The sequence below is a fragment of the Heterodontus francisci genome, chromosome 26 (assembly GCF_036365525.1).
Source record: "Heterodontus francisci isolate sHetFra1 chromosome 26, sHetFra1.hap1, whole genome shotgun sequence".
Taxonomy (NCBI): domain Eukaryota; kingdom Metazoa; phylum Chordata; class Chondrichthyes; order Heterodontiformes; family Heterodontidae; genus Heterodontus; species Heterodontus francisci.
Window position 1 is genome coordinate 27346282 of NC_090396.1, and position 12947 is coordinate 27359228.

The 12947-nt window shown below is 43.7% G+C and overlaps 1 protein-coding gene across 2 annotated transcripts in view; it reads right to left on the minus strand.

The window, feature by feature from the left end:
- gas7b (growth arrest-specific 7b) overlaps window positions 1–12947 on the minus strand; it is a 462775-nt gene that overhangs the window by 145608 nt on the left and 304220 nt on the right. Inside the window, exon 3 of one of the 2 annotated variants that reach the window (XM_068057958.1) lies at window positions 4289–4366. The exons of the other annotated variant lie outside the window; for it this stretch is intronic. Coding sequence (XP_067914059.1) covers window positions 4289–4366 — 78 coding nt within the window. The remainder of the gene's footprint in view (window positions 1–4288; window positions 4367–12947) is intronic. 2 annotated transcript variants of the gene reach the window in all.

A 12947-nucleotide genomic window follows, 5' to 3' on the forward strand; every position in this document is an offset into this window, starting at 1 on the left:
GTTTCAAACACACAAGGCAGCCAACAAATCGCTACAGGAAAGATCTAATCAGCTATGCACAGTACCAGTGAGTCATAATGACACAAGTGGAGTCAACAATTGACTTTAGCTTACTCTGTTTATATGGGATTTACCTACAATAAAATTGAATTTGAAATTGAATCAAGGGCATATTTTAAGTTATAAAAATTCTGCTAAGTAAATACGCCTCAGCATTACGTATTCTGTGATTTCAAAGTAGGCTTTGGCCCTACACCATAGATTCAATTCTCATGTCAGTCATAAATAGGGCCCTACCAAATTCAAGACCATGAAAAATGCGTCACAGACCATGAAATCTCAGGTCCTCTGTGAATTCAGCCATTTTGCGAACTACATGCATTTTATTTATTGACAAGGCATAACTGATTGCTGGGCATGTTACGAACATTGTGCATTTTAGTGATTGACACAAGGCTCACCTCGCTTACTGGTAGATGAGGGAGGGCTTCCAGTGCAGTTTTGAGAGAAACAATCTCCAGTATTAGCAGTCAAGTGAGAATGTCAGAATGTGCAAATCAAAAACAGCCACAACTATGACTGCACTCCATCAAGTGAAAGAATTTGGAAGCCAAATTCTGCATGCTGATAGTGTGTGACCTATTTATAGTCAGCTTTTTACAATAATTTTTGAGGAGACAATAAACACCATTTGAAACCAGAAATCTTCCTGGTCTTTTTTTAGTTTTAAATAGATCATTTTCATGGTTTGTTGCAACACCATGAAATTTATGATTTAAATACGTGAAATCGTGAAATTCATGATCCTTAAAATGCTGTGACCGTGAAATTTGTAGAATTTGACAGTGAATTAAGTAGCGCCCTAGTCATAAATAACAAAGAGAATGCAGAAGAGCTATCTTGTTGCATTAACTTTTTTGCTGCATGTATAATCCTTTAAATTCTCAGAAATCTATTTTTCAAGTCATGCTATTAGATGATATCAGTCTTTCTGAAGGGAGACTTCTAATAAATTGCCTATGGCCACTCTGCAACTAGGCCCCAATGTGTTCAAGTTGAAGTTTTAAAGAAATGTTTACAATGAGTCATCTGCCTTAATTGGCATTTTTACAATTGTTTTATTATTTTTTTCTCCATAATTTTCTCCCCTCTTTCCCGAAGGTGCTGACTTGTGCAGAGTGTAGTTCCATGGTCTGGGAGGAGCAGCCATTTGCAGTCAGCATGCTGAAAGCTGCAGCTTGTTGTTCCTCATGTTTCGATGTAGCTAGTTAAATCTTATTGGTTGTTTTAGCTTTTTTTTTAAAAGGAGGTGGTGGAAGTTGTTCACAAACCTCTCTGTAAAATGGTATCAAATTTTGCCTGCATTAAAATTCTCTCCTTTAAATCTGCCGTCATCAGCCCTTCGCCTCAAAAAACCAGCCCTTGATCCCACTGTCCTTGAAATCTACGCCCCATCTCCCATTCTTCTCCAATGTCCTTGAACATGTTGTCGACTCTAAAATCCATACCCATCTTTCACACCATCCTCCTCCAACACCTCTCCACTGTTGTCCAGCTGGGTGTGACTGCTCTCGCCTAGTTCTATTCTTAACTATCTAATTGTATCCAGAGTATTACTAACAATGGCTTCTCTTCCTTCTCCCATATAGTTACCTCTGGTGTCCCCCGATGGATCTATCCTTGCCCCCCTCCTATTTCTCATCTACATTCTGCCCCTCAGCGACATCATCATTAGCACAGCGTTAGTTTTCTGATGTATGCTGACAACACTCAGCTCTATCTCATTACCACCTCTCCCCTGTTGCTAATTTATCAGACTGCTTAGCCGACATCTGGTACTAGATGAGCAGAAATTTCCTCCAATTAAATATTGGTGAAACTGAAGCCATTATTTTCGATCTCTGCTCCAAACTCCGTTCCCTCACTACCGACTCCATCCTTCTTCCTGACAACAGTCTGTGACCAAACCAGTCTATTTGAAACCATGGAATCATATTTGACCTCAAAATGAGCTTCCGACCACATATCTGTGCCATCACTAAGACTGCTTATTTCCACCTCCATGACATCGCCCGACTTCGCCCCTATGTCAGCTCATTTGTTGCTTAAACCTTCATTCATACCTTGTTATCTCTAGACTTGACACTCCTAGCTTGTCTCTCACATTCTACCCTCCGTAAATTTGACGTCATCGAACACTCTTTCTGCCACCCATGTCTTAACTCACACCAAAGTCCCGTTCCCCTATCATCTCTGAGCTCACTGACCTGCATTGGCTCCCTGTCTGAATGGTGATAGATTGGGAAAGGGGGAGGTGCAGCGAGACCTGGGTGTCATTGTACACCAGTCGGTAAAAGCAAGCATTCAGGTGCAGCAAGCAGTTAGGAAGGCGAATGGTATGTTGGCCTTCATTGCAAGAGGATTTGAGTATAGGAGCAAAGATGTCTTACTGCAGTTATACAGGGCCTTGGTGAGAGCACCTCTGGAGTATTATGTGCAGTTTTGTTCTCCTTATCTGAGGAAGGACGTTCTTGCCATGGAGGGAGTGCAAAGATGATTTACTCGGCTGATTCCTGGGATGGCAGGATTGACGTATGAGGAGAGATTGGGTCGACTAGGCCTATATTCACTCGAGTTTAGAATGAGAGGGGAGCTCATAGAAGCTAATTAAATTCTAACAGGACTAGACAGGCTAGATGCAGGGACGATGTTCCCAATGGAGTCCAGAACCAGGGGTCACAGTCTCAGAATACAGGGTATGCCATTCAGAACAGAAAAGAGGAGAAATTTCTTCATTCAGAGGATGGTGAACCTGTGGAATTCATTACCGCAGAAGGCAGTGGAGACCAAGTCATTAAATATATTCAATGAGATAGATATATTTCTTAATGCCAAAGGAATCAAGGGATATGGGGAGAAAGCGGGAACAGGATACTGAATTAGACGATAAGCCACGATCTTTTTTGAATGACGGAGCAGGCCCAAAAGGGCCAAATGACGTACTGCTGCTCTTATTTTCTATGTTTCTGTCAAGCAACGTCTCAATTTTAAAATTCTCATCCTTGCTTTCAATTCCCTCCATGGCCTCGCCCCTCCCAATCTCTGTAATTTCTTCCAGGCCTACAAATCTCCATGATATCTGGACTCACCTAATTCTGGCCTCTTGGGCATCCCCAATTTTAATCACTCCACCACTGGTGGCCACGCTTTCAGTTGCCTAGGCCCTAAACTCTGGAATTCACACCCTATAACTCTCCTCCCCTCTACCTCGCTTTCCTCCTTTTTTTCTTTGGCCTCCTCATCTCGAGAGACAATGGATACGCGCCTGGAGGTGGTCAGTGGTTTGTGAAGCAGCGCCTGGAGTGGCTAAAAAGGCCAATTCTAGAGTGACAGGCTCTTCCACAGGTGCTGCAGAGAAATTTGTTTGTCGGGGCTGTTGCACAGTTGGCTCTCCCCTTGCGCCTCTGTCTTTTTTCCTGCAAACTACTAAGTCTCTTCAACTCGCCACACTTTAGCCCCGTCTTTATGGTTGCCCGCCAGCTCTGGCGAATGCTGGCAACTGACTCCCACGACTTGTGATCAATGTCACAGGATTTCATGGCGCGTTTGCACATGAAACTCCTTCGACACTCCTTAAAGCCTACCCCTTTGACCAAGCTTTTGGTCATCTGATCTCATATCTCCTGTGGCTCAGTGTCATATTTTGTTTTGCGAATGCTCCTGTGAAGTACCTTGGGACATTTTATTATGTTTAAAGACACGACATAAATATAAGTTGTTATTGTTTATGTACTCAACATTGAGGGTAAGAGAGAAATGGGGTCAACCAACAGGGGATTAAAGAATGCATGAGCATACTTCAACCAGGCAACTATTAAAAATTTGCTTTTACTTCCCTCCTCGAAATTGTTAATTTAAATGAATTAGGAGCAATAAGCACTTTCCAAATACTGTACTGAATTACAAAATTGTTCTATTAACCTCCTGTCCCTGCTTGGGTAACTGTAAATTTGTTTGTGTTCCCCCTTTTCCTTTTTCTGATTCTATTAAGATGCTCATCTTTTATTTTTCTGTCTTGAAGAAAGACCTTGCCTAAGACATCATGTTTTTTTTCTCTCCATAGAGACCCACTGATCCGTTGCACCTCTTCAGCATTTTCTGTTTTGTTTTTTTTAAGAAGGATCCATTGCTCTTTCACCCAAGGTGTGAAAATGTTTAAGTGAAAGAAAATTGAAGGTTATTTCTGAAGTTTATTTTAGCAGTCAATAGTTATTCAAAGTTTAGTTACCTGTAGGCAAGGAATTCATCTGAGATATTGGACTCTTTGGTGTCCCTGGAGCACTAGTCGGCCTTTCCCAGGTTGTTTCTACAATAAAGAAAAAAAAACCTCAGTGTGTGAAGTTTAAACCAATTGATACAAAACTGGCACAGGGATCAGCTCAGGAATATCAGGAATTATGGAAAATTACTGACAAGAGACACACGGAGGTCAGATATTTTAAAGCTTCGCCTCACTCAAGTTTATCTAACTAAATCTGCCGAAATTCCTGGAGATAAAACAAGACCAAGTTTGTTTAGGTTGCTTGGCATCCTTCCATCTACGAAAGATGATGAACATGCAGCAAACAATCCATTTAGGTGGGTGTTTTCTCTTGGTGCAGCTTTGCTGATGGCTGTGAAGTCCAATCCTTGAGAGGCAGGTTCTGCCATAAGTGCCGCACGCGAAGCTACCAAGTGGTGATGTGAGTTGTGGTTTTTGGCGTTGGCGTCCGTTGCCAAGCTGCTGCAGCCATTGGTCATCGTGGTAGTGCACACCAATCCACAGGATGTGTCACCATTTCTCTCTTTCATCTGCTAGTGACTCCCAGGTGCAACAGTTGACATTTAGGGCCTTCATGTCATGTTTGCAAGCATCCTTGAAGCAGAGATTTGGGCGCCCCACTGGTAGTCTGACCCTGGCTACTTCACCATACAGAAGGTCCTTGGGTAAGGGACCCTCTTCCATCCTGCAGACATGGCCAATCCACCGAAGATGCCCCTGTTTGATTAGTGCCAACATACTTGGGAGCTCTGCCTTTGAGAGGACTGCCGCATTTGTGATTTTGTCCTGCCAGGATATACCGACAATGTGCCATAGACACAGCAAAGTTGGAAATTATTGAGCTTCTTTTCCTGGTAGCTGCAAATCGTCCATGTTTCACAGCCATACAGCAAAGTGCTGAGAGCACAGGCTTTATAAACCATCAGCTTGATTCTGAGGGTCAGCTTGGTGTTATCCCACGCGCATTTCACGAGTAGGCCAAAGGCGGTAGCTGCTTTCCCTGTGCGCACATCGAGCTCTGCAACAAGGTACAGATTGTCTGTCACTGTGGACCCAAGATAGCAGAATTTGCTAACCACTTCCAGTGGGGTTTTATTTAGTGTGATCAGGGGCGAAGATGCAACACCTTGTCCTATGACCACAGTTTTCTGATGCTTATGGTCAAGGAGAACAAGTTACAAGTATGAGACAGTCCATGAGTCTTTGTAGCCAAGTTTCCCGGTGAGTGACTAGCGCAGTATCATCAGCATAGAAGAGTTCTCTGATCATGACATGATGTGTTTCTGTCTTTGCTTTCAGCCTTGATAGATTGTAGAGCTTACCATCTGACCTAGTGTGCAAGTCCACTCCTGCCATATATGCAGGGAAGGTAAAAGTCAGGAGCACGGGGAGGAAGATGCCAAACAGAGTGGGGGCTAGGACACAACCCTGTTTCACTCTATTCTTCACTCCAAAGCTGTCGGAAGTGGAGCCATCAAACTGTACAGTGCAGTGCATGGTGTCATGGAAGGAGCAGATGAGACAGAGGAGCTTCAGTGTACAGCCAATTCTTGCCAAAATCTTGTACAGCCCTGCTCTGCTGATGGTGTTGAATGCCTTAATGAGATCTATGAAAGTAAGGTAAAGGGATATACTCTTGTTCCCTACACTTCTTTGTAGCTGGTATACGGAGAAGATCATGATCTGCCGGCACGGAAACCGCACTGTGCTTCTGGGTACACTCTGTTTGCAAGTAAATGGAATCTTTTAAGTACGATCCTAGAAAAGAACTTCCCCATGACACTAAGGAGTGAGATGCCCCTGTAGTTGTTGCAGTCTCTTCTGTCACTTTTGTTTTTGTATAGTGTGATGATTTTGGCAGCATGCATCGCCTGTGGGACAGAACCTACTTTCCAGCAGAGAAGGAGGAAGTCATAAAGGTGTGGCGATAGATAGGACTTTCTGTGCTCGAGCAGTTCAGCTGGGAATCCGGTCTTGCCAGGTTCTGTTCGCTAGGCAGTGTATGGCCTTGACGAGCTCTGGTGAAATTGTGGGACCACATCAAGCGCAGATTGGGAGATGTCCAACTCACAGCTCATTATAATATTCAGCTCTACGGGACAACTGTTTATTTCTGTTGGTGAGTACTTCATCATCTGCTGACTTCAGGGGAGCAACTTTGGTGATGGCAGGACCAAGTGCTGTCTTGATCCCTATACATAGCTTGTAGATTTTCTTTATCACATGCAGTTTGGATTTCTTGACATAAGTTGATCCAGTGTTTGTTTGTGCAGTATCTCCCTGTCCTTTGCACAGCTGTCTTGGCTACTTTCAGGTTGTACAGTGTCTCAGCTGTTGGGTTTATGTTGTGCATCATGTAGGTTTTGTTTTTTGCATCAAAGACAGACATGATCTCAGTTGAGTAGGTCTCAGTAGGTCTGTGCAGGACATCATCCATAATAAATCAATCCTTAGACAAAGAACATTTCTATCAAATAAAAACCTTGGAAAGCTTTATGCGATTTTGCATCAAGTAATACTGTGCACCTGCCTTCACCTCTTGTAGAGTGTTCCCCTTTCACCTTGTCAGCCTCTTTCCTCTCTCCCAGAGGTCTAGTCTTATATTTAGATATGGTTCCATAGCAATGGTAATCTGGCATTGCCATACCAATACTACCATCTATCACGTATAAGCAGTCTATCCTACTCTGAAGGTCTTCACACATATGTCGCCCCTGATCTCCATAGATGAACAATCAGGAAAGCTGTTTTTTTCCTTTCTCTCCCCCGGAAATATATAATTATATTGCCCTCACTTTCACCCTGGCTGAAGTTAGCTAGTTCACAGACCAGAAACTGAACCTTTCATTATGAGGGTTTGCTCAGCTATGTACCGCATACCACTATTCCTGGTCCAATGTTTACACTGCCTATTGGCCTTGCTGCATGCGTTTAATTTGCACTTGCTCTGTGGATGCTGCCCGTGTACTGCATTGCTACTGAGAGACTGCTGGTCTGGATGAGTGCAAACTCAAAACTTGCACATTACCAGTGAGTTTTCATAAAATTCAGTCTTAATTTTCCCAAATGATTGCTGGAAGGAAATAAATATACAGGCATCTTTCATCATTTTGCAAATTAAACAGGGAGAGCAACATTATTATGTGTTTCTATTCTTTATTCTAGGATAAGATCAGCATATTTAGGCTTTGGATCCAAGGCTTACACTGTTAGTTTGGATACCAATTCCATTCTTTAATTTGTCAAATTTATGGCAGTATGTATTCGAATAGGTTGAAGTGTATTCATCTGTTTTCCTTTCAGCCACACTCCATATATTTAGTGCTATGGTATCACATTATCCCCAGTAGCAAAACTGTGATATATTGACACTAATTGAGTTAATGAAACAGAATTTTTAAAAATAGATGTTCACAATGCAAAGATTAGTACTTGCTCATTCCTCTTGCAGAGATTTGAAATAACTAGAATTAAAATGGAAGCTGCCTTTGCTTAGCCAATTTCAAAATGGCGATCCGGAGGCTAATTACCTGGGATAGCTTTAACCTGACTTGCCAGATGGGAAACCCACAGGATTGGGTGGAACATTGGTTTTACACACCGCCCAATATAAATCTCCACTGACTTCAGTAAAGTGTAAAATCAGACATGGTTGAAAACTAGTGTTGGACCCAATCCAGTTTCCCAACAAGTGGGTTAGGTTAAAGTTTCCCCCAATTTAATTGTCAGTGGAAATCAGGGCAGGTAAGCTTAATTTGGGAATGCCAGGATACAGGGCCTTTATTGTAGGTGCTTGTTAAATTATACATGGCCAAAACATTTGCAACTATATTTGTCCAGAAAGTTGGAAACACCTGCTCAACAGCATCCTGTGCAATGGTTCACATTATTATGTTGTTAATCAAGAATAATCAAACAAACTGGGTTCAGAACCCTTTGGATTATTTATTTAAGTTTGGGAGAATTCTCTCAAGTTTTTAGTTCTGGCTAGTGATCTGAGTTTCATGAAGGCAAACGAAAGATTGGTAGAATTTTGGATGAAACACTTATTAAACTGTGTTCCATAAAGGATGTTTTAACCCCTTGTGAACTGATGCAGTTTTACTGTTAAGTATTGTGATCTGTGTATCACGTATTGTTTCTCTTGTCGTATTCAACTTACTAATGCCCTCTCCTATGGTGGATGCGGATTCACTGAACTTCTTCAAGCAAGAGTTGAACCTGCTCCTGTTTGAGGCGGACATCACCTCTTACAAAAGATAGATTACTTCAGGGAATTCAGGACAAGAGTGATCTCCTGGGCTAGTTTCAACTGAACAGATGGTTCGGAGAGGAAGTTCCCAGATTTTTTTCACCCCAAGCTGGTCTGGGTTTTTAGGAACAGAGGGCTTTATCTGACCATCATTAATTGTATGTTTGTACCTCACACAAAGCATGGCTAAGGGAATGGATTTTGCTTATGAAAATTGTCTTTTCACTGTGAATACAAAACAAAGTGGTGGGGAAAAAATTGGAATTCCCCTCGTCCTGCCCCCTTCCCAAAACAGTGTCCGTCACCCAAAGAGAAACATTCTAAAAAAAGTATAAATAACTATGCTGTGGAGTCAACAAATACAGAATAAAGGAACTAAATACAGAAATCTGATGGCCTTGTGGACCATTTAGAATCCACTTGACTATTTAACCATGGGCGATCCATGACAGAGGTCCTGTCTTTACCCAACATCCACACAATTCCAATTGGTTTCACTGGTTAGTAATCAGGAACAGAAGTCAGTTTGATTTTTTTCCCATCCTGAACTCAGGGGTGACCCCCTACTGCAGCCTCGGCTCATAAACTGACTCGGAGTATGCTTGGTCTAAAGCCCTGTCCTTTACAGAAATGGTGAACATTAAAAGTGATCTTACTTCTACCAACTGTGGTATAATTGCAAATTATGATCCAGCACAGAATACATCAGTGAGCATTCTATTTACTAAACTGGATATATTTCAGAAATGCATCCAAAAACTTCTAATTGGAATCTTGATCTGTAGATTTTAAACTAGAATCAACTTTTCTTCTGTAAGATTGCAACACATTCACTATTGTGCCACTCACAGGCTCTGGACATTACGGCTGAATTTTGTTCCGGTCTTGGAGGCAGGCACGGAGGTGGTGATGGAGTGGGGGTGGGGGGGAGCTAACAAAATGGCAGGGAGCACCATTCCTGACATTGGCCGGGCCCCTGCCATTTTGTCCAGGATGGGGAAGGCCACCCCAGGGCTAATTGAAGCTCTTCAGAGGCCAGTGGGTCCTCTTCCCACTTCCACTTCAATTTTGAGAAAGGCAGAGGGGCCCGCTGCCATGTGATGATACCGCCAGGTAAAGCCTCGCGGCCTCCTAGCAGGGTCGGTGGGGCGTCCCTCCTTTTGGGGCAATCCAGGATCCCCGGAGGGCTCCAAGCGCCGCAATTGCCACCCCTCCGGGGAGGACACCCTCATCAACACCACCCCTTCCCTCCCCATTGCCAGGCCCTCACCTGAATGGCCTCGGTGACCCCGACCCCAATCACCTTTCCTAGAGTGATCTCCATCTTCAGTACTGCAGGGCCTCTTGCAGTATCGGCAATCACTACTGCTCCCACTGACGCTGCCGGTACTGCAGAGCTGCCGGCCTTCCAATTGGTGGTGGGCAGTTAATTGCCTGCCTGCCGTAAAATGGCTTCAGGGGTCTGACGGAAGGCTGAGGAGGGGTCTCTGCTCACCTTCCAGCCTGCTGCCAGGATCCCCATTGCCATAATAAAATGCAGTCCTATGTATGTACACAGTCAGGATATCACACTATCCTCCATGTATTATTAAGTTATTCATTTTTAGTCTCCTTCATCCCAATTAAAATAAAGATATGCATGGGGTGGGGCTGAAGGGGATTGAACAATGTTGTGAGAAACTCTGTTCCACAGCCATTGACTTCATCCCTCCACCTGACAACTGTCTGAGGCTGAATCAAACTTTTGCAAGCTTGGTGTCATACCTAACTCCGAAATGAGCCTCCGAACATATATCCACAACATTACTAAGACCACCTATTTCCACCTCCCTAACATCGCCTGACCCCACGCCTGCTCATACGCTGCTGAAACCTTCATCCATACCTCTAGGCTTGAATATTCTAATGCACTCCTGACCGGCCTCCCACATTCTACTCTCTGCAATCTTGAGGTCATCAAAACTCTGCTGCCCGTTTCCTAACTCACACCCCAAGTCCTGTTCACCCATCACCCCTGCGCTTGCTGGCCAACATTGGCTTAAAACACCTCTATTTTTAAAAATTTTCATCCTGGTTTTCAAATTCCTCCATGACCTCATCCCTCTCTATCTTTGTAATCTCATCCAGCACTAGAACCCTCAGATATCTACGCTCCTCCAATTCTGGCTTCTTGGTGCCTTCAGCCACTAAGGCCCTACAATCCGGGATTCTCTCCCTAAACCTCTGCCTCTTTACCTCTTGTTCCTCCATTAAGCCTACCCCTTTGCGCTTTTGCTCATCTTTTGCCCTATTAACTCCTCATGTAGCTAGGTGTCCAGTTTGGTCTGGCAACATTCCTGTGAAGGATTGTGGGGCATCTTACTATGTTCAAGGTGCTATATAAATACAAGTTGTTGTTGAATCAGAATCTGAGTGGAACTGAGGCTGATTAACCAGCAGGGACTTGAAAATGCAGCTGCTGAGATTCCAATTCCATGTTTTCCATTTTGCCATTTTCTGGAGGGCGCCATCATCTGCCCACCTCCCTCTCTATCAAGCGGGCATGTTGGGATGGGGGTGGTGGTGGTGGGGGGTGGGGGTGGAAGACATGGGGATATCCCAAAAATTCTGCCTTTTACATTCATAAAAGTCCTCAGTGGAACTCTAGCCAACCAAGAGGAGGTATGAGTCCCGCTGAAGCCCCAGAAATGGCTCTGGACCTTATCAGACGAACAGTTCCAGAGGAGACCAACCGTCTTAATTTTAACATTAATGGCTGCTGTTGCAGTGCAAAGATTTTAGGCCACTCCTGTCTTTGGCCTGGGACCGGCCACTGACGTTCCGGCCTGACTATGCTCAAGACCCCGTCCCTGCAATTTGGGATAGGATGTGACTTTTGCTTTAGGCAGCCATCAGTTCCACTCCACCTCCCCGTTACACTGACAGGGTTGTGGGCCCTCGATTTTGAACGAAAAGACAATTCCTTGATAGAGTTAAAGAGTATTGGAGCAGCTATTTATTGCATTTAAGTTGCTTCACGGCGTTCAATGTGTTTATTTTCCTCTTTCATCTGCCATTGTTATTTTGTTTCTTTTTCCCCCACATGAAACTTTCTTTTTCTATCCTTGCTTATTTCCTCAGTTCATTTTTGGTGACCGCTCTAGTATATCCCTAGCCTGCAACTTCATGTGAAGGGCTAGAAATCACATTGACTACTGGCAGACATTTGCTAAGAGGTGGACACAGAGCCTTTATGTGCCCATATTTACATGGCTCTGTCTCCATGACAACTACTTAATCTGCGACTATAATCACGTTTTCTCTTTGCCTTTCCAGCAGGGTGGATGCAATAGGCTACTTTCAGCTTTTTCAACAACTCAAACTTCTAAGCCTAGCAAGATCACCGTTCAAAACCACTGCAGATGCAAACTGGTCGAATGTCATAAGGGTCAGTATATTCTGCATGTGGCTTTCTTTATGTGAATCAGGAACTTTGCTTCTGTAATGCTGGCACTCAGATTATGTATCACAACTGTGATGGTTTCCATGGCAACATGATGGGGCACAGGTAGTAGTTAGTTTCCTAGGTTACTTCACAGCTGTTAAAAGAGCCATGACACAAATTGAAAAGAATTTTCTCCACTGTGGTATTGGTCCTTCGCTAAGACTAGGGTTGACAACTCTGGTTGGACATTTTCCTGGTGGCTTCATCACATCATCTCCCAGCCTGACATAGGACATCGGAGCAGGAGTAGGCCATTCATTCCTTTCGGCCTGCTTACTGCGCCATCCAGTCACAAAATACTAGTTTTTACAACTGATAAATTAAAAAGTGTTCAAAGAAATTGAAAAAAAATTGAAAGAAATCCTGTGATGTTTCTCCAGCTTGGTGTGCAGCAATATTTGGGTGATTAATCTTGAATTCATGGAGATTCCAGGACAATCCTAGAGGTTGGCAACCGTAGATAATACTTATATAACAAAGTAGGCACAAAGCATTCCAGGATGCAACTGTAATTCTTCACCCTGTCCCTCTTAAATGTGCTGCCACATGCTCGGGTACAGTTTCATGGATACCAGCAGCCCTTTGGCGCCTAAAGCGTGGTCATTCTTTCAACAGAGTTCCAGACAGCAAGGGTGGGTGACCAATCAAGCTCCTGAGTGTTCGGGAACCACACTTGATCCTCTGCTCAGCATCAGGATATGAGACGGTACAACAGCGCTCAATGGATAGTAGTCAGGAGCACAAACCCAGGTTAAGTCTCTCTGCTACAGCTTGAGGGCATGGAGAACAAGGCTGCATTTGCTGACAACGCAACCACTAGGTGACGCAGTATTAGCACATGTGCAAATGCAGCCTGTTCCACTGAAATGTCACTGTCTGCGATGTCTCAG